The 22,776-nt window shown below is 44.0% G+C and overlaps 1 protein-coding gene across 1 annotated transcript in view; it reads right to left on the bottom strand.

Annotated features, from left to right (window-relative positions):
- Positions 1-22,776, bottom strand: part of KIF26B (kinesin family member 26B) — a 405,278-nt gene that overhangs the window by 30,422 nt on the left and 352,080 nt on the right. Inside the window, exons 11-12 of the mRNA XM_067555243.1 lie at positions 9,178-9,340; positions 4,541-7,964 (exon numbers count right to left, since the gene is read on the bottom strand). Of these exons, the coding sequence (XP_067411344.1) occupies positions 4,541-7,964; positions 9,178-9,340 (3,587 nt within the window). The remainder of the gene's footprint in view (positions 1-4,540; positions 7,965-9,177; positions 9,341-22,776) is intronic.

The following is a 22,776-nucleotide window of genomic DNA, read 5'->3' on the forward strand; positions in this document are numbered from 1 at the left end:
AACAGAGAAATTAAATGAGTTGCCATGGGTGACACAGTGAGTCATTGGCAGAACAGAAAATAGAATATAGGTTTTATAACTCTCAATCTGGTGCCTGGTCCATTGCCCCACCCTGCCTGCCCCTTAAAGACAGCATTCCTGAAATGCTGTTATGACTTTGCAAAAAGGGAGTATGCTTGAAGTGTTTTTCCTGGTAACACAAAGGAGCCCTGGGTGGAATTTCAAAAGCACTCAGGCTTTACCACTGATTTCAAGGGGAGCAGAGGTAGACCAGTGCTGTGTGCTTTTCAAATTCTACCCCCCAATTTTTAAACAAATCACTATTAGCTCATAGTTTGCATTTCTTCCTAGCACATTGGTTGCTCTGCTAAAAAGAGGGAGCATTACACCATGGACATACAAGAGGCTTGTATTCAGAAACAACCTTAACACTCTGGAAGTAGCTATGTTGTGGCCTAACTCCATGTGAATGGATCAAGAGTTGCTGACTAGTGTATTGCTATTATTTATTTGTATTACCAGAGTGCAAAGGAGCCTAGTTATGGACCAGGACTCCATTGTGCTAGGCGCTGTCCATGGGGAAGGTCCCCTGGGTAAGCAGAGACTGGTGTCAGATAATATATGACCTTTCCCTCCTCCTCTAAACTGCCTCTCAGTTTGTGTGTGTGTGTCAATTTTTCCTCCCTACTTTCAGGTGTCACCAGCCTTCACTGCTTCATAATCACATCCTCCCAGTTGGAGGAAAGTGACTGAGGTACCTATTCACTCTTAGCGGGGAGAGGTTAATGGGTGAGGGAGGAAGCCAGAGAATGCACAGCTGCTAGGAGGTGGGGAGGGTGGGACAGTCTGTCACAAAAAGACAAATTACAAATCAAACCTTCCGCTTTGCTGTTCTAAAAGGGCAATGGCATTAGAGGGTGTGTGGTCAAATGGACTGAGCTCAAGACTAGGCGCCAAGGCTGCCTGAGATCTAATCCTGGGTCTAGCTAGTCAGCAAGTGGGAAGGTGTGATTCTGTGGCCTTGGGCCAGTTAACCTCTCTGCCTTATTTTCCCCATCTGCAAAATGGGGATTATAATAATATTTACATCACAGGGAGGATTAAATAGCATTTGTACAGTGCTTTGTAAATGTACAAGCCCAGATTAGTGCTAAATGTAATTATAATTAAGACTCCCCTCCACTGTAAGCAATCATTTCAGAGCAACAATATACTGACCTACTAATATTATAGTACCAGTGTTAAATGCTGGAAAGGTTGGACAATTTATTAAACTGGTCTGTTAACTTCAGGGAAGAAGGCTCATTGGCTTGATGATGTAATCATGTAATATTTCAGTCTGAAGAGTGAATGGAAGAATATCATGGAAGATAGTTGGTGTGTGTGTTTATACTGCATATACAACATTAGGCTGCCTATGAAACATACGCCTACTTGATTCCCGAAATTTAAACCAAGGCTAAAACTGAAGATTATGAATTGGCTTTCAAAAGCTTTCATTGTATCTCTGATACCTAAGCTATAGCAACCAATGCATAAGCATCTACAAGTCCAAGTAATGCACTTAAGAACATTAAAAAACAAGATCTTAATCACAGAAAAAAATTTCTGTCTCTTCAGTGTGTCAAAACTTCAGAAGTAATTGTGAAATCTGACAACACTACTGGTGATTCCCTTACAGGCTCTTTATGGCTTCTCTTACAGGGGCTTTTGTTAGATTCATGTTGATTATGTCTGACAGCTAGCCTTTCTGTTAATAATAATCATAAATAAAATGGACAAGGTCACCTGACCTGAAATGAGCATATCTATAGTGCAGTATCCATTATAGCACGGTGGATCTTTGACAGCAAATCAGAAAGGGTACAATGCTCATGACACCATGTGTTAAAATAATATCCCTGCTTCAAGAGCTGCACAGCTTTGTATTTTTTTTTCATAAAAAAGTATTCCTTAGCAGAGATGTTTCAGACTAGTACAAATCTGTAGGAAGAGGATATCTGTGTAAAAAGAAATGTGTCAAACCAGTGTGGTTCTTGTCCTAGTATAAAAATACATGCATGTTCATCATCACATCCTTTGCCTTTACATTCCAGCTTTTCCTTCATCTTGATACTGCACTGAAGTCATAATCCTATTTTTATGACATCATAAAACTGTTGACATGTGAAAGATTGTGCTACCACCAAACACAGAATTATGGCTTCACTGCTGCAGGGCCAAATGCAAGGAGGACGTGAGTTATAAGAAAGCTACAGCTTTGCTAGTTGCCAAGCAAATGGCCAATAATGAGGAATGTGTAGACACTGAATTGATTTTTTTAATTTTATTTTGAAAATGTGTAAAAATGACTGGACCCATGTCTAACTCATTCAAAAGAATATGAGAATTGGTGGCCCGAATATACAAAGAGTCAACCCAGTGCTTAATTTGTAATGAAAGAGGTGCCGGGGCTCAAGCAATATTTTTACTTTCACAAATGACGTGGTAAGCCCAGAGGTGCCGGGGCTATGAACTGCCAAGCCTAGAGGTGCCGGGGCTTAGCCCTGGCAAGTCCTGGCACAAATTAAGCAGTGAGTCAACCTCAATAGTAAGCTGTTAAAAATAGCACACATACCCTCTCCACACAGCCACCAGGCTAAAGTCTGAGTAAACAGATGAGCTTTACAAAAGGGCTCTGAAGGAGTCAACATGCTCAGGCTTTGTTGGATTAATAGGGTTGGCAAGCGTCAGAGATAAAGGCCCTCCGCTGAAAACTCCCTGCCCGGGATATTCAAATCTTGGAACCATTAGCAGCTGTACTCCTCTGAGAAAGCTTGTGACAATGGTGCCTGGGGAGAAAGGACCTAAACCACATAGGAAATTAAAGATCAATATCAGTAATTTGGATGGCAGACAAAAGCCAGGACAAATTCCATGTTTGGTTAAAAACCGATAAGACTCAAGTCAGTTTTCACTATGCTTCAGCACTGGGTAGCTCTTAGCAGCAGCAGAGGCACCACCCTCTGTCTCTGCAGACATGGAAAGGCCATGATACTTAAGACTCTGCAGAAGTCGACAGCCTTGCTCAGGAAAGCTGCCTACAAGCCCTGGTGTTGATTTTGTTAGCCACTAACCTTGCATATATATGTTGCAATGTCACCTAAACAGTTGGAACCCTGTCAGATAATGCTTTATGCTCTCCAGAAGAAGTCCTAGATAAAAATCTATAGAATTGATAACAAGGGCTGCACACCTGCCTCTGTCAGCAAAAAAGGTCTTCCTCCCACTTTGTCTTCTATACCTGATACCAGAGCAACTAGACAACCTGAGCCCCACACATGATGCTTCCCTCAGATCTCCAGTCAATGGCATCATTTTCAACCACCTTATAGCAATCATCTAGGAGGCAGAGCTGCTGCAGTCGAGGACCCAAGCAAAGACTAGGCATGAAGGTTAACTCCAAGGACAACATAGCCATCACCCGCCATCCTTGGCTATGAAGAAACAAAACTGCTACTGAATAAAATGGGGTAGTAGTGCCCCCAAACTCTTCTGCAGTAATAATCCAAACAGAAGGCCCTCCTCACACACATCTCCCAGCACGGTTATTGGGAAGCTGTACCGCCTTGTCACCCTGCCACTGAGATTATATTGACGAAAGGGGAAGTGAAATGAAAGAATGAAGAAAGATCTACCCCTTGCAGAGTCACCCTTCTGCTACCTAGCTCCCAGTACCAGCCACGCAGACTCCTACACCTGTCCAGGTAAGAAGTTGCTGGGTACCATTAGCCTTGTCACTACTAAGGTGAGTAGAAAGCCAAACCTCAAAAATGGAAGCCAAAAAAAAGCAGATGTCCCCAGGAAAATATCCCATATCACCCACACAACCTCCCAGCAACACACACCATCAAATTAATACCACGCATCTCTGAAACCCTCAGTTCTTGCCTCATGACATACATCAGTCTTCCTCTCCCAGCTCTTCACCATAATAACCCCTCTCCCCTAGTTTATTATTGGAGTTTATCTATTTTACAGCTATTTGACAGGGTTTATAGAGAGGGTGGAGGGTTAGTTTCCCGGATTGGTGAAGTGTTGGAAAGGAGCTTTTTCAGGCAGAGTTCTTGTCTGCATGATTGTTTCAGTTCTGTTGGGGCTATATTGTAATATATAACATGCAAAGCCTTGCATAGGCATCTTTTTATGACTTTAATTGCTAAAAAAGAATACATCACTAAATATTTGAAAATAGTCCCTGTTATAAAAGTTGCCCTGCTTTAAGGGAAAGGATGCAATAATGGAAGCTTGAAACAAATAATTTAAGCTAAACTGTTGCAGGGGAGTTTTCTTCAGAAAGGAAATGAATACCTGAGCAGGGTTTGGTAAGTAAATAAATCTAAGTAGTTCCCAGCTCAGGTGTTTCTGGTTCCAAACATCCATATTAAACACAACATGTGTTCTGCCACTGACCTAGACAACTCTCGGTGCAAGCCTGGCCTCCCAAGAACTAGCTAACCCTGGTGGTCAATGTTCTGTGTGGACACATCTGCAAACATACCTGTGTTTGAGCGTTTCTTCTGATTTTTGAGACTTCGGCACCTCCCGCTGACAGAGCTGCTGTTCTCACTCATAGAGTCTTGCGCTGAAGAAGCACTCCCTGTTGCTTCGCTGTCTCTCATCATGCTCTCGTAACCACTGCTTCCCCCACTGTGGTAGAAAAGGGCTGTTTTCCCCATGGCTGGTGGCAGCTCCCCACTCAGGACACTGCTGTTGTCACTTCCATGACCACTGCTACAGCGGTGAGGCTTCCGAGGAGGAGTGATTTTGCTGTAGGGTGAAGGCAGCATGTGCACAGCTGGTTTCTCATCTCCATGAAGGCCCCCTCGCTCATCTGTGTCCGAGTTTCCACGCAACTGTAAACCTCTGGCACTCGTGCTCCCTTGGAGTAGTTCTGAAATCCGTCCATTGACAGCTCTTAGGGGCAGTTTTGACACAAGACCAGAACCTCTGTTTCTGCTGAGGGACTGAGTTGACCAGGACATGTTCTTCCCATTGGGAGGCAAACTTGAGCTCTGCCCCACAGACTGAGGTAGAGACTTGGTAGAAAAGCTTAGTGTTTTGGTGGTGGAGGCAGACAAGCTTCGGGCCTTGGGACTTGCCAAAAGGAGTTTGCTAACTGCAGATATCTTAGATTGGCTGGCCTTCGGTGAGGCACCGGCAGACTGGGATATGCCTGAGTTTGTTGGCGAGGACACTGCGCTGCGGCTGAGGCTCCTCCCAGCCCTGGGCATGGTGGTATCTTTTCCAGGGCTCATTTTGGAGCTCACTGAAGCTAGGCTTTCTGCCCTTTCCAACGACAAACACTCATAGTGGCTCACGGTGGACCTGCCCAGGGAATTAGTCCTGCTGGCTAGCTGTTCAAGTTTGGCACTAAATAACTTGCTGCTGCTGTTGCTATTGGTGTCAGCGCTGGAGCCCTTCTGTTTCCCATTCAGCTCGTCAGGAAAGGTGGCTGGAAAAGACACTGGTTGGTTGGATGGACTGCTAGTGCTGCTGCTACAAGCACTGTGCTGAGGGCTGGCCCTGTTCTTCTGATCCAGGCTTGATTTTCTCACAGGAGGCAGTGGAGGAGTTCCTTTGGGGCGAGTGAGAACGCAGTGCTTGGGAGAAGCGATTCTTCTTTCTAGGGTAGCCTTACAGGACTGGGAAAGAGTAGGAGAGCTAATTCCATTGTTCTCAGCAGCACAGTGATAGAGGACGCCATCCATTTCCTCCTGCTTGCTGACCTTCTGGAATGCCCTAGGAAGACTGCCATTCTTCAAAGTATCCACAGAATGAACAGGGCTCTGGGTTGCAGAACTTGGAAGTGCCATCTCACACCCATCCACAATCCTTTTTAGATGATCAGTTCCTGGGGAGCTAGAGGTCTCCCCACTGCTGCTGCTAAACCTATCAGCCGAGTTCTGTTTCTTGTTCTGCTCAGGGTTGGCTGGACCAACTGCAGTTTCCAGTCTTGGCCCATCACTGGTGCCAGAGCTGTCTTTTTTCACATCATCTTCCCTCTTTAGCCAAGGATCTTCAAATTTGCTATCCTTCCTAACACTAGACTCTTTCTCCTCCTGGGGTTGAGCAACTTTAGCAGCTGAAGTTACTGCTGATGTGGCCTCATCAGTCTCTTGTGCCTTAAAGGGGCTAACAGCAATACACGGATAAACAGTAATGTTGGCTTTCATTGGGATGTAGCTTTCACAACCATTTAGGCTTGCTGTGTTTGAGACTGTGACAGTAGTTTTCCCCAGAGCTGATATTTTGCAACCCTTGAGGGGTGACACTTTACCGAAAGTTTCCTCCCCCATTTCTGACAGTATGAGCAAATTGTCAGTCACTGGATTTGGCTTATCATGCACACAAACCATGCTAGTATTCTGTACGGCACCCACAAACTCAGAAATAGGGGGCTCTGCCATAGCTTCACCATGCCCATAGCACGCCTGGGCTATGAAACTGTGGCATGATTGTTCACCATCACTCCCTGTGCTCATTTCACTCAGCCACGAGCTAATGGAGGAGCGTCTACTGCCGGCATCACGGGCTTTGTCATCCAGTCCCAATTTTGGAAGCGGCACGAACTGTGTTATGCTGACCTCAGAAACAGGAGCTGCATTGGAGTAACACTCAAGGTCTTCACTAATGCTACTGATAATACTAACTGGCCTAGAGCCAGAGGCCAAAGCTTGCACAGAACAGTCACTGTTAAAGCTGATGATGCTGGTCGGGCGTCCATTCTCAAGAACCCCACTAATGGTTAGTTCTTCAACCAGGGTGAACACCAGCTCATCCTCTCCATTCAGCTCTAATGGTTGCTGCACTGTGACCATAGTGGTGCTCAGAATCTCCTTCTTTGATTCTGGTGAAATATTTGGTTCCTGCTTGTCATCAAGAATAGTCTCTTCAAAATCCCCACTGCTGGAGGAGACTGACTTTTTCAAGATCTGAGGACTCATTCCCACCGGAGGGGTCCGGATCTCTGGCTGCAGCAAAGTTTCGCTAGACACCATTCCCGAGTCCTTGCTCAAGGGTGATGGTGCAGGGCTGGGCAATACCCCTTTCTGGGTGTAAACCTTGCATCTCTGGGAAGGAGAAGTTGGTGGCTTGTACTCTGATGTCTTGGAGAGGCTTGCAATACCGAGACGCGGTGAACCCATTGGCCTAGGTTTGCCTTCTACAAAGCCACAGGTGTTGAGGCTTTCTCTGCTGCTCTGCAGGCTTGTGCAATGGGTTAACTGGGAAGAGCTAAGCTGATTACTAGAGCTGCCAGTGACACTCCTAGGAGAAGGAGGAGTTGAAACGTTAGTGAGAAATGAAGAAGGAACAGGGGAGTGATTTCTCTGAATTTTGTTGGTTGTTGCATTTATATTTTCCCTGACTTCCTTCTCAGGTTGCTGACAGTCAGCTGTGGCATCTTCCTTATCCGATACTGATAAATGACTGAGACCTGCCACTTGGCTTGGCATAGGGCACTTAGACATCTGGTCTGTGCTAAATTGAACAGGCAGCTCTTCAAATGGAAATGTGTTGGTCTCCTCACTGCCATCAATACAATCCAACCTCTCCTGAAGCTCAGCAAAGGTGTTGCACTTCAGGCAGTCTCTCTCAGATGTGCTGGAGTCTGTCTCACTCACTTCCTCCAGCTTGCCCTCAGTTTTGGTTTTCTGTAGAGCAGGAACTATAGGGACAAAATCAGGGGGGCCTTCATTATCTGTCAGGTCCTTATCAGAGAGGGCTGTGCCATTCGGGCCAACATAAATCACCGTGTCACAGGACTGTTCACTGCTGGAAGAATAATCAGGGTCACTTGATAAGTGCAGAATAGGGAAGTCTGCATCAACTACATTTCTAGAATGGAATGGTCTCAACTGGGTTGGCCGCCGCATTCTTCCTTCTTCACAGGAGCTTTCACCTCCTGAAGAACTCGATGTGTACTGCGATTGGAGAGAGTAAACGAAACATCAGAACCACAAACAGCTTCCATAAAGCACCCACCCATACAGCAGAATCCCAACTACAGATGCAGCTGAATCTTCAAATAACTTGCGTGGTGTTGCATAAATAAAACACTAATGTGCTTGGTAAAGCACTGTTATGAACTTTTGGAGGAAGTGAGTTAAATCCAATAACAAGAAGAATTTAGTTATATTGTACCTTTCATTTAATTATCTCAAATTACTTAAAGATGAAGAAGTATTATTAGCTCCATTTTAGAAATGTGGAAAGCGAGGCACACAAAGCGTAAGGGTCTTGCCCATAGTCTTATAGTGAACAAAGGAAATAGACCCAACTCTAACCACTAGATCAGGCTGCCTTCCAATGAATGCACTGAATGAATACTTTAAGACCCTTCAATGGATCCAGTCCTGCTAAAGGAACTAGATAGCTGTCAAATAATGCACAAACAAGTAAAATCCAATTTTGATCGCAATACAGACGAGTATACATTGTGTGGTGTGCATCTCTTTAAATGAATAGCTTACTGTGATATGGTACAGATGGAGTCCATTTGTTGGTCTCAGTTCATATTTAACATTAATGCACGTAATCAATTTAAACTATGATCACAAAACTCATTTGCTATAACAAGTAAAGAGTCTAGGCTAGAAAAGGAACTAAGATTCTACAAGCATGAAAATGGAGATACTCCACTCTCTATTAGTTGATTGCTTGGAAAATCTACCAAAATTTATGCTGGGATGGAAAATTTGCCTTGCATTATATTGCTCTTGCTGTCTTATGGGAAAAATAGGGAACCTTTTTCTTCATTAATCTTAATTTCCTTTAACTCTAAGAAAGTGACATACATTATTGTTTTAATTACACTTGTAACTTTAATTGAGAAAGCACATTATGAGTTATATTTGCACTACTAAATGACAGACTTGGAGTTAGGCTTAGAAAGCTATTATAATAGATGTCCTTGAACTCCCCTCTGCATCTTAGGTTGAAGCTTTCACTCCCTTACTCTCTGTTATAAACTCTAAACCATACAGCTAATATAAAATACATGCAACCCATACACTCAGGAATTATGAATATTGATTTTGTTATATGCTGCTCCTTAAGTCCTCCCCATCTCACTAAGGGCTCTGTAAGGTCCTTGTTTTCCACTGCAAGAAGACAAGGAATTACACATCTCCTTACCTTAGTTTTCTTTTTCTTCATCCTGAGGACCCGGGATGCAATCTGGATGGTGGACAGTGTTTCAGCATAATTCCCTGCCGCTGCCGAAACGTGAGCTATCATAGTGGTACGGCAGTTCATATTCCCCAGAGACTCCCGGAGCAACATGGTGAGCTTGCTGTCTCTGTAAAATAAAATGAATTAAGGCTACATCAGTGAGCTGTGTTTCACTTTTGAATGTTGTGATTTGACTTCAGGTCTCAGCAAGCCTTTTTCTACTCTTTTTAATGGAATACTAAGTTGTATTGTTCTCCAGGTTTGTACTGTATTGCGTCCGCTGCTCAGCAAGCTGGAAAACCCTTAGGCTAAAATTAGAACTTTTTTCTGATTCCTCCTCTCTGTCTTCTTTGCTGTCCGACTCCCCCACGCACTGTTGCCACAGTTAAGTCAGAGGGAAGAATAGAGGACCTACGTCCATAATACTAGTTCAAGACTAGCTCTCCGGAAGCATTGTAGTAAAAGGCAATGTATACAACATGAAAACAAACTGTGATGTCAAAGGATGACAGACAGAGGCCCCAATTCTCCTTTCATCCATGAGGATAACTCAGATTCCAAGACCAGAAAGAACTATTGTTATCATCTAGTCTGACCTCCTGTATAGCACAGGCCATAAAACATCCCCAAAATAATTCATAGAGCATTATCTTTTAGAAAAACATCTAATTTGATTTAAATGTAACACCGGAGAACTCCAGGAATTACAATAGGGTAAAACTGGTGAAAGTCAGAGAAAGATGAGGCCTTAAGAGTTTGAGTCACTCTTCATTTATGTTAGATCGTTGCCTTGATAGAGGCTGGAATCAGGTTGTACCATCTTCTGTTCTTGCCATTCACTCCCTCTCTCTGAATAGGCCAGGTTTTGAAATCCTGACACTTTATCCCTCAGGCCTGTGATTATAAAGGGAATAGGAAATGGCATACATGACCATTACTTTAACCACAAGACAATATTACAAATATAACCCCCTCGGTGTTACTGGTTTAATATTGTGGGAAGTGAGGGGCTACCAGTATAAAAGGCGTTGCCTCAAATACATTCTGTCTCAGTCAACAATTAATGTGACCTTTCTTGAATAAAATAACAATTTTATGAGAACAATTCCATCATCTCCTCCTCCTAAAACCTTTCATCCTTCCATATACCCACTCTTCAGCCCAACACCTCTCAACCTACTAGGCTTGCCTCTCCCCAGTAGCTCACTGAGTTTCCTCTGTGTGACTGCCCTATCTGTACCTCACAGCAGCAAATGTGTAGGTAGACAGATTGTCCTCCAGGCTCCGCTGCTGGCAGGTGAGTTGCCCTGCTGCCTACGGCTGTGGGAAGCAGGTCCCCCATGGAAGTGGGCTGGGTGATCAGCTGGAAATGGATTCCCTTTTGGTATTCATGTGGGCAGGTCTCTCCCAAATGTTAGGCATCTCCCCCAGCTGGTTTGTGAAGTCAGCTTCCTAAGCTGGGGGTGGGGAGTCAGCTGGGCTAGCAAGTCTCCCATGGCTGGGGAAGGGGTAGAGTGTAGTGCAGCAGTAGCTTGACCCTGTCCCTCTTTTCCTTGTGCACTGCTGGAGCAGCTGGCAGGGTGTGGGATGGGGGATGAGCTGTAGGGACTTTGCAGTGTGACCCTCATTCATGCTATAGAGGCACCATTGGGGAAAACAAGCTGCTGTGGTCACAACGTAGTGGGCGCGCACAAGGGGATCAAAACCTGATCCCAAGCAGAGTCAGTCTTAGCACTTTCTGGAGGGCTGAGGAAGAATTCTTTGCTGCTTCCCTTACAAATGTAACCACCCAAATGTAACGTGATCACACCATCATGCACAAGTCTGGTTTAAGGATGTTGGGGAGGGTTGGTGATATGATTGAGATGCAAACCAAACCTACACAATGCAGAACTGGAGCCTTGCTCTATGCCTTTCAGACTTCGCTTTCAGTTTGCATCAGTTCACTTGTTCCTGGCTAGCCTCACAAGCAAAAGGGCCAGACACTCACAATTCTTTGTTTAAAAGAAAGCTTTGAGTCTCCTTCATGGGACTCAACGACCAGCTCTGTTAAGAGGAGGCTCGGATTAGACCTTGAGAGAAACCCAGCTCATCAGTGATTATACCCCTCTTTGCTGTACCAACACTAAGAGAAAGCAGGCCATCTCTTTAGGACTCTCAGCGTCTCTTGGCCCAGGTTTTTACTGAATCCCAGTTTGCCTCCACAACTTTCAACTCCTGCCTTCAGAACAATCCAGATGCCTTCATCAAGCCCATAAAAGGACTTACAGTACCTTTCCTTTTGGAATAAATATGGCCATGATGTGTCATGATAAACAAGCAGGGAAACAAGCATAGGTGACTTCTCTATTTGAATTATGCAAGGGATGGCGGGATTCCTACCAAACACTTTTTATCACCTGTGAGGAAGCAAACTAGCTGGTTCTATAGGCTGAAAGTGGAGACTATAAGAGTCTGCTCTTTACTCACTACAAAAGGAGTTGTTTCTTTAGCTTTAGTGGTAGGAGCTTGTACTTTCTGTTTTTCTTCATTGACTTCAATAGGCTTTGGATCAGATCCTTAGTGTTGAAGGCTGGGGAATTTTGCATGCAGATTCAAACTTTGAGGGTTAAGTTGATGGCTGGACAAACTTCAAAAGCCTTGTGGGTCTCTTTTGGACTGGTTAAACATCCAAAAGTTGGGATGAATACCTGACTATCTTTGTTCTTGAAATAAGGCTGGAAAGCTCATTAAGTTATGCCTCTCATGAGATTTCCATTTCTTTTTGGTTTCAGCTGGATCAGAGATACCAAAAGAACAATCTCTCTTGTTTCTTCTGCTTCCTGACACACTCAAGACTATGTGGTGGCTTTGAGATGTAAACAGATGTCCATAAGGATTAGACACAGACAACCTCACTCATTTCACTTTGACCTAAGCCTGCTTTGAACCCACAGATCCAGAGATAAAAGGCTGCTTTATCAGTTTAGTTCACCCTCTTCCCATCAAGGAATAATTAAGATGTCAAATTCTGTACATCAGTAACTGCCATGCCAAAGCAGAGTTACATGGAAATTATTAACATCTGCACAGAAATCAATAACAAGCCTTTCATTTGCTCATGCTTCCATCAAAGCAAAACATGCAATGACAGGGGAAAGAGCAATGGAATACATTCTAACCATTTAGGTCTCCTGAGAATACATAATCCACGGCGCCATCATCAGCAAACTGTGCTATGGCTCCCTTAGAGATTTATACGTTATGAATATAGGATACCCTGCATCACACCAAAATAAATGCTTGCAGCAGAGAGAATGAAGGCATAGAGCAAATTTCTGTGATATAATTCAGCTGGTCCCTTGATATAAATCAAATAGAAACTAAAAGGGGAATTTCATTAAGAGTACTGTGAAATAGCAGCAGCAGCAAAAACCCAGCCAATGCCTGAGTTCTAGCTATAAAGCTCACTCATTCAGTATTAACTGGCTCTATCTTGGCTATCAGCTCCACTTTGCTCTGAGATACAATAAGCAGCCTCCTGCCAATATTGTATGTTGCAAAATGGCTCTGAACAAGAGAATGAAAATATTTGCGAATCATATTTTTGCAAACATTTTGCACATTGTCATGAGACACACTCCCCATTCACAGTTTGCTAATCTCCTACAAGAAGACATGCTCAGATCTGAAGAAAAAAAAATCCAGGGGAAGTTGCCATCACATAGGTGTTGCTTAGTAGCAAATCATATATATATATATATATGACTCTCCTTTTCCTCAGGCAGTAAAATTACTGGTAACAGATTTTTATTTGGGCCTCAGTATATTCTAAAATATGCCTGACAGATTGTCCAAGACATGGAGTAAATGCTTTGTTCTTCTCAATGCTGACGTGGCATTTCTGTCAGGATAAAGAAAGGCTGTGAATTGTTTCATTAGGGTAGATGAGCTGATATCTGCAAAAGCTAAATCCCCTTTCTTGTGGGGCAGTGGGTTTTACAAAAAAGGAGGTCTGGACTAAAAGTGCCGTTTGTGAAGATGAGAAGATTATCATGTTGTCCCCTGACAACATAAACTAAAGTAACACGTGGGAAATATTAAATGAAGCAACCTCAAGGGACCTTGCTTGCATTGTTGCTTTTATTGAGCGGAGACTGATCTGAAAATGTTCAGAGCCCTTCTCATTAGATGGGGTGAAGTTCAGCCTTCCTTGGAAGATTTCAAGGCATGCAGAGAGAGTTCCTTTTTATTCTCTTCCCAGAGGAACAAAATGACATGGATGGATGTGATTCCCCTGTTCTCGCAACTACATTTTTTTTAACTGCTGTCTTCATTTTTTAAATTTATTTCTGTCATATCTATTAACATTTTATGTTTTAAGAAATTTACCATAAGCCACTTTGCAGCAAACACTGCATCACAATGCATACACTATTGCAGAGAACAAAGGATGGGAAACAGACCTCCCTCTTTCGGACCTCAGAGCAGTAATATCATCACAAATATGATTGATACATCCTGCACAGTTAAACACAAAAACAGATCACCACCATTATGGAGAAAGCCAGGAAAGGGGGCAACAGGGGCAGGAAAAACCCTGTGAAGTTCCCCTCTTGGAATTTCCGGTAAATCACTCCTCCACGGGTTGGGATATGAGGGAACCACAGTGAGAAGGGGAGAAATCCTAAAACCCATGCATCTCCAGGATCTGTGTAGGAGCACCCCCCCAGAATTAATTCATTTCCCCTCTCGTAGCACAGTACTTCTTGCAGGAACCATACTGCCATGTTCTGGATCCCATGCGGCTGTTAGTAGCAGTTGCTGTGAAAACCCAGGCCAGAGCTGCCAGGAGTGCTGGCTGCCCACCTGGTGGGCTGCTGAGAAGCTGATAGGCTGGAAGCCCTGAGAGCCCCTGCTTGAGCTGGGGCTTCCACGGTCCCCGCTCTGTGGCAGCCTGTAAGGTGGGCGAGTTGGCAGGAAACCAGACAGGTTTCCCTTGGAAGATTCAATGAAATCAATGCACTCCCAACCGAACATTTATTTTCAATGAATTGGCATTTTCCAATGGAAAAGCCTTCCATTGGAAATTTTCCAACCAGCTCAAATGTAAACATGTATGCACTCCCTTTCCCTTATACATCTTTTTGTTTTTTTCCTCACAATGTATGAATTATTACACTCAAAATGCTACATTAAAAGAATGTCAGGGTTGCATAGTGAAGCACTCAAAAGTTAGGAAATACCATGATTAAGGTTGCCATGATTAAGGTTGCTGGGAACTGAGGCACAGAGATTAAAGCCTGTAGTGTCAAAACATGATCATGTCAAATCCCAAAGGGATATGGCCTCCTTGCAATTCAAGCACCACCCAGATCAATCTCTGGCAAGATACTTAACATGGTATATTCAGTTTACATCCATTGCTGGCAGCCTTGTCAGGCCACCAAAGCTTTTGATGTCCATGTGATTGCTGGACAGGTAGCAGCATTCCTGGGTATGTACACTTCTGAATGTGCTGGTTTTCCTTTCTAATAACATGTTTACCAAGAAAGCCGCCAAAACCACACCAGTGCTGATGGAAGCAGTTGCTAGGTTCGGCTTTGAATATCCTCACATCTGACCTTGTCCTGCCACTGGGTATGAAGCAGCTGATGAAGATGAACACCGGATTGATGTTTTCGATTTTCTTCAGCCTTCCTCCCGCGCCCATGTTTCACTTCCATACAAGAGAGTTGGTATAACCATGGTTCTATAGATGCACAGCTTTTTAGCAAGCCTGATGTCACAACGTCCCTGCAGAGGCTGCTGCTATATGACTGTTCACATCTCAGCTCCCATTGATTTCAGTTGCAGCTATGAGTGCTCAACACTTCTTCAAATCAGACCACAGAGTCTTAAGTTTGGTGCCCACAGAGGAACACCCTACTGGTGAGACCATCTGTGAAAAGTTTGGTTTAAGTGACTTGTTGAGCATTACACACAGGAACTCCGTGGCAGAAGCAGGGACAGAATCAAATACTCCCAAGGGGGATTTTAAATGCCTTAACCATAAAAATCTTCCTTCCTTTTCCTACAATCCCCTGCCTCATTCACCACACACCTTCCAAATTATGCAATAAATGAGGCAAGGGTCCTACAGACAACAGCCTCCCTCATTGCACAACCCTGACTCAACCCCGGATCACCATTCATCCTATGCACTGAATGAGGCTTGGGTCCTGTGGAAAAAATAGTATGTAATTGTGATGGGGTGTACCTGGCCTTTGCCATTTCCTACAGGAGGCTGCACAGTCCTGCTACACCCCACCCTAGAACAGGAGTAGCGAAGGTGGATCCTGCAAGCCTGCCTAGAGAAGCCTCATGGAAGCAGCCAAACAGAGCCCAGCAGGCTCAGATAAAAGGAGCTGCAGAGCCTGAGCATGTCAGTTCCCGGATGGGGCCAGAGGGGCAAGGAAGGATGCTTCCTTTCTGGCCACAGAAGCTTCAAGGACAACCAGAATTTGGTTCTGGCTGCATTTGCTTAAATTGGGGAGAGAGATGACCTGAGAACTGTAACCCTGAGGATTACAGGGATGAAGACTAAAGGGGCCAAGAGGGAAATAGTGGCAACCAATTAAAGGAAGCAGTATGAGCTGGCTCTTTATAGGATCCCTGGGTTGAACCTGGAGTGGTGAATGGGCCCGGGTTCCCCCACCAGCCACCAGCAAAGTGATGTAAAGCCTGAGCAAAAAGCTGATTTTAAAGGCCCCCGAGCTGGGGCTGAAGACCCTGGTGAGGGCAGACAGTTTTGTTGGACTTTTGTTACCCAGGAAGGGGCTCGTTTTGATTGTGAGACATGGATGGAAGGCCTTGGCACTGACGATCCCCCAAACAAGGTCTCAATGAGCCACAGGGGCCACCCGGAGCAGGAAAAGGACTGCAGTACTGCACATGGCAGCAGGAGGCACTCAAGAGGTGAATGCCCCTGATTACAGGGATCATGTAATTAAAGACTGTCTCAAAGCATACGCACAAAGGGAGCCAAATGAAGGTTGTTGAGGGAACCTTAATTCTGTCATTTCCTAACTTTTGTTTGCTTCAATTTGCAACCGTAACGTTCATTTACATGTATTTTTGTGTGTACTTTTTTATGGTTTGAAAAGAGAAAACTGAAAATTCCATCACGTGGCATCACATTTACACCCCTTTCGGTCATCAGCAGGATTAGAACTTTTATATCCACAAAAAAGCCTCTGTTACTTGAGCTAATGGAGTGACTGATAGCAGTAGTAGGTTTTCATCCTTTGTGTGGACCAACATGTTGCCAACCAGTGGGTTTCACAGATATTTACTGACAACGGAGGACCTGAGACACTCAGGAATTTCAGGTTCCATTCCACGCTCTGAAGAGGAGTGTTTCTAGTGGGCACACACCCTTTGGAGGATGTTTTTCCCCTCCAGTCTGACTCTTCTGCCCCTGTTCCTTCCAATGTGTCCTTGGTCCAGTCCTGCCTCTTTCCCCTCTTCACAATCTCCTCTTCTAGCCAGTCAGTCACCCCTTTGGGGTTCCCCATCTGAGTTGTAATCTTTTCTCCATCCCAGCTCCCTGTCTCAGTCTCTTTCTCTCTGAGCTCCTCAACCAGACTCTCTTCCAGGCTCCTTGTTCCAGTCTCCTTACCTGACCAGTCCCAGTCTCACTCCCCACACCTGGTTCCTCATCCTATCTCAGTCTTCCCCTCCTCCCCAGTTTCCCAGTCTCCCTGCCCAGGCAGTCACAATCTCTTGCCTAGTTCCAGTCCCAGTTTCCTTCACCAGGACCCTTGTTCCAATCTCCCCCTCCACTAGCCCCCACCTCCAGCTCTTGTCCCCTCTGCATTTGAATCAGGCTGCTTCCTCCTCCTCACGGCCGGGTCCCAACCGGCAGCATTGAGAGCACAGAAGAGTTTCCCTGCTTTAAGTTTCAAGTGTCCAGTGCCACAGTGGCCCACAGCTTTCCAATAGGCCTTGGATCTGGCCCTTTGCCAATGTATTTTTGTACCGTAATGCTGATGAAAGTATAAAAAATTCTAGTAGTTAATTTTATAAACACCACAGCAGCTGATACTGTAAGGGAAACAGGGTCTCTTATCCCCATGGAACCCTCCCCTGCCCAAAGTCTGGGATGATTGGGTGCTTCTGCACAGAGCTGCCACAGATAAACTAGAAAGGTGATGGCAGGTCAGGAATGAGAGACACTGGCAGACCTGAGTGGGCATAGCTTGTATAATGCCAGTACTTGTCTTGCTCTAGCTAGTGATGTAAATACTTCAATTTTATAAGAACCGTGTTAGCCAAGGTATTCAAAATTTGATATGAAGAAGAAAGGGAAGTGAGGATTGCTTTTGTTTAGGAAAGTAAGGTTGAATCCATAAATAGAACGTGAAGTAATCAGGGCTGGGTATTACATATAACATGCATGGAAATTTCAGAAGAATTTTCATGACCATATTTCATTCACTTGGTGTAGAAAGGAAACTACTGTCCTCCAAACGTAAGGGAAATATTATAAGAAAGGGATCCAGTTAAAGTCATTGTTTTTTTCTGGGGGACTATTTAGCCAATCCTATTATGTGCTTGTTCCTGGGTTATCAAAATAAACATTTTCTTTCTCCTTCTCCCGCTTATACCACCCTACTTTTTTGAGGATTCTGACCAGTGAAAAGAATGTTAGCATCAGTGATAGAAAAAGTAAAGCTCCACAGAGAACATTACATTTTAATTAAGCAACAGGACATGTCAGAGCGTGTGGAACTACTTTCTATTAATCACACACCTTGGTGTCTTGCTAGGCACTAAGCCAAACGGAGAATGTTGTCAACCATCTAGGTGTGTTATTGTTATATGATAAGCAAATATATACCTTCAAGTAGTTTGTAATGTAATTATTTAGATAGGGTTATAACATTCAAAAAGTCAGTAAATATCAAAGCTATGTTTACACATGAAGCTTTAATCCTGCTCCCTTGTGAATATGCACGGCTTCACTAGTAATAGTAAACATTTATATTATGGTAATGCCCAAAGGCCCCAGTTGGTTTTGCGTCATTACATAGGGAAGAGAGAACCCCTGTCTTGCAAGCTTACAGTCTAAAAGACCTAAAACAGATGAAGGCAGAGGATCGTCATGTACCTTTTAAGCCAGCAAATATGGTGAAAAATTGGTACAGCTTTGTTAACTCCATGTTTGGTTTTCTGTTCATTTTTATTAAATTAGAATAGAAGCAGAGTGGGGAGTGATGGGAATGGGCAAGCTAGTAAAACTAGAAAAAGTAAGGCAGGGGAAGAGGGACAAAGTGCTTTTTTAGCCATGATCAGTAGTCTGGGCTTTTTAGGCACCAAAGCAGAGATAAGAAGGGATTTGAAGTAAGATAAGGTAGTAGCTTTATTGTTTGTATCAGGGAATTCTTCCCATGATTAAGGGCAATGTAGGAGAAAGTGGGTTTCAGGGAGAAACTGATTGGTGGGCCTTTGAGGGGGAACTTTGGCAAAGGGAAAGTAGCCTTCGGCAAAGTGAAAGTAGCCATTTTAGGTAGAGTGGGGCTAAGTTGTGAAGATAAGAAGCTTGTGTTTGATTCTCAGGAGAATGGAGATCCAGTGGAGGGACTCAAAGAGAGAGCGCTGAAGTGGACAAAGTGACTAGCTAGGAAAATAATCTGAGAAGCATTTGGAATGGATTTGAGAGAAGCAAGATTGCAGTAGTCATGGGCAGAAAGGGGGAGGCTGCAGTAATCAAATAATGAAATGACAATAGCTTGAACAAGAATGATAGTGTTATCATTGTCTTTCACAATTCCTGCTATTTACGAGCTTGTGCAACTTTAATATTGTAACATTTTTATGCTTGTGTGTGCGCGTACACACATACACATACACATATTGTGTGTACGTAACAATGATATAAATAATTTCTCTTTCACCATTAAAGACAAAATAGATAATGACAGAAGGACAGAGCCCCAAAAGTACAAAGAAAAGCTGCTTATTTCCCCATTAAACTTAACTAACCTCTGATCATAAAAGTGCTTATTCAAGAGCTATAACTTTTGTGTAATGGTTTGACTCTTCTCAAGCTGAAAAGACTTCAAAAGGCTATGGAAAGAGCCAGAAGGGTTGGACGTAAACTGACAGTAACACACAAGCTATTACGGGCTTTAGGCTCTTTTGGGTTTCTGTTGTATAATCAAATTAATTTAAACCTACGTAGAGTGGAACCCTCTCACAATGAAGCCATTATTATCGTAGAACAGTTCTTCTGTAAGTTACACATTAAAGGCTTAATTTTTCCTGATATTCACGGCCCAATTCTGAGCAGCACACTGTTGTGCCAGCCCTGGAGAAGCTCCAGGAGGAAGTGTCCCTCCTCCACTGCTCTCTTTCTTGACCCTTTGTGGTGCGTCGTGCCTCCCAGGAAGCAATTGCAGTTGGACCTATAATTGTGACTAGCCCCTATGCAAATGGCTCAAAGAGGGAGAGATGAAGACTCATTGCAGCCTCTTCCTTGCATAAACTCTCAAGGGTCAGTCATAGTTAAAATTTCCTGCATATCAATGTGACAATGTGGCCATTCCCTGATGGATTGTGGGCCAGTGAATCATGCTGGGCCTAATGCAATGGTCATTTTGAATTTGGAGTGAACCATCCACTCTGTGGGCTGGCAGCAAGGTCCAATGTAGCTACAGAATATAGCTATGGTCAGGCAGCTTCTGTAGCCATAGCATGTGATAATGGAAGACAGGCTGGACTTACAGAGAGGTCCAATGTATCTTACCACCCAAATATCTTTAAGGTGAGATTCTTTTCTTTAAGATTTTTATTATATATATTTTTAATATAGGCAGATTGATATTGCAGACAGCGATCAGGCTAAGAAATTATTGCTCCTGCTGGATCTAACAACAGAGGTCGAAACGTTCATCTGAATATCTGTGGTGTCATCTTTCCTAAACCCTTTGTATCAGTAAATACTCAGATTCGTCTGACATGGCATGATTCCACCTACTGTCAAATGTGGCTGTCCTTGCACAGGTTTATAATGTAGGTTCTTGACCAAATGGCAACCCAAGCATTCTCTCTCGCCTACCTGTACCTGGAACAGAGGGCCAAATCCTGAGACTCTTACTCAGTTTACACTCAGACAAAACTCCCACTGAGTGAGGATACAGTCAGGAGCACACTTACTTAAATTCTTATGCATGTTATTAATGAGGCATGTAAACCCCAGAACTAGAAGGCTTAAATTGAAAAGAAGCAGCCCTCTGTTCCCCCTATAGGAAAAAGGGGGAAAACCAGCTTGGGTAGGCTTAATTTTCTTTTGCAATGTACACTGTGACTGGACTGCCCTGCTGGTTAGTGTAAAGGAGATGTGAAAAATAGGGCCATGGAGCCCAAAATCTCTGGAGTGGATACCACATTCACAGTGGTGCTGGCAAGAAACAGCATCTGAACTGGGGAAATTGCAAGGATTACAATTGTCCATGGCTCCTGTATAGTGGGGGAAGGGACTGAGAAGATTCCTTGCATTCTCTACCCCATTTAGGCAGCCATGTAAAGGACAGGCCCTATCTGTTCCTAAATGCTATAAAATGCAGACCTCCCCCATGCCTATGAGCAGAGTTAACTAATGTTGTTGTTAGGACACAGATAGTTAACATGTAACAAGAAGAAAACTACAGTGCCCTTCTCTCCACCTATGCATTAAGCCTAACTACTTGGTTTAAACAAGTGGAAATATGTTTACTTTGTTGCAGGTGCTCTTTGGGCAGGGACACATCAGTGCTGAAATAAACATGTATTGGCAAGACCATTTCACAGAAGAAAAAAAACACTACTAGTGAGAGAAAATTGCCTACTTTTTCATCTGTATAAACAGATTATGGACCCTAGCTACCATTCTTCTTATTTATTATTTGTATTACCACAGAGCAGAGAAGCCCTAGTCATGAGCCAGGACCCCATTGTGCAAGGCACTGTACAAACACAGAACAAAAACATGATCCCCGCTCTAAAGAGCTTACAATCTAAGGGCTGGTCTAGACTGGCAGCAGTGGTCAACGGGAGATACACAAGCTATGTAATGTAGCTTGCCTATCTCCCATTGATATACTTACATTGACATACCACGGCGCCTTCACAGAGCTGCGTCAACGGGAAATGCCCTACTGTCGACTCAGCCTTCCTCCTTTCAGGGAGGTGGACTAATGACGTCAACTGGAGAGCCTCTCCCCCACCGATCGAGTGGGTCTACAAGACTCCTCAATTGATCCCACTGCGTCAATCACCATAGAGCCCGCAGTGTAGACAGGCCCTTAGTATAAGAGACAATGAACTGATGGATACAGATGGGCAGTACATGGAAACAATCAGACAATATCGATCAGCATGATAGTCAGTGAGGAGCAGCCTGGGAAAAAGCACAAAGGTGTGTGTTTAAAAATTTAACAAGTGACTGATGAAGGCTGGCATCATGACCAGTTGGAGGCAAGAGTTGACATCTTGATAGTGAATGATAGGTAGGGTGGGGATAGGTCATGAAGGGCCTGAAAAGTGAGGACAAGTAGCATGTGTTTGTTGCGATAGAGAAGGGGGCTGTAGTGGAAGGATGTGAAGAGAGGGGTGATATAGTCAAAGCTATGGCTAGGGAAATGATCTTTGCAGCAGCATTCTGAATGGACATGAGCAGGGCAAGACTATTTATTAAGGCCAGAGAGAATGATGTTGCAGTAATCAAGGTGTGAGATGATGAGAGCCTGAACAAGATTTTTAGCTGTGAGGATGGATCAGAAAAGCTGTATCTTAAAGATGTTATGCAGAAAGAACCAGTAAGATTTAGACATAGCTTGGATGTGAGGACACAGAGAGTAGTCTGAATGAAAAATGATGCCCAAATTATAGGCCCCTGTGACAGATAGGATGGTGGTGTTCCACAGTGAAAGGAGTTAGCAGGTAGGGTTAGGGTTGGGGCGGGGATTAAAAGTTCTGTTTTAATCATGTAGTGTGAGAGCCAATGGCTAGACATCCATGAGGAGATGTCACAGAGACAGGCTGAGAATTTAGTTTGGACAAGAGTCAGGTCTAGAATAGAAAGTTAGATCTGTGAGTCCTCAGGAAAGAGATGGTATTTGAATTTGTATTTACAGATGAGACTACCTGGAGATAAGGTGTAGAGGGAGAAGAGACGGGGACTTCAGGCAGAATTTTGTGGAATCCCCACAGAAGTTGGAGGGCAGATGAAGAGAGTACACCAAAGGACAGACTGAAGAAGTGATTAGGAAGAGAACCAGAAGAGGGCAGAGTCAAGGAAGCCAGGGAGCCCAAGATTTCAAGACCTGCTGAAGGTGGCTGACAGATCAAGGAGGATGAAGATGGAGTACCGATTCTGAGCTTTCTCTAGGACATCATTAATGACTTTGGTGAGAGTAGTTTCAATAGAGTGCAAGGGGTGGAAGCCAGTTTGGAAAGGGTCTAGGATAGAACTGGAGGAGAGGAACTCCAGACAGCAAATGTTAACAGCAAGTTCAATGGGCTTAGAGATGTAATGGAGGTGTAGCAGTAGTTGGAGAGGCA

This window comes from Emydura macquarii, unplaced genomic scaffold, assembly GCF_026122565.2.
Source record: "Emydura macquarii macquarii isolate MOO-44397 ecotype Brisbane River unplaced genomic scaffold, CSIRO-AGI_Emac_v2 contig_1597, whole genome shotgun sequence".
Classification (NCBI taxonomy): Eukaryota; Metazoa; Chordata; order Testudines; family Chelidae; genus Emydura; species Emydura macquarii.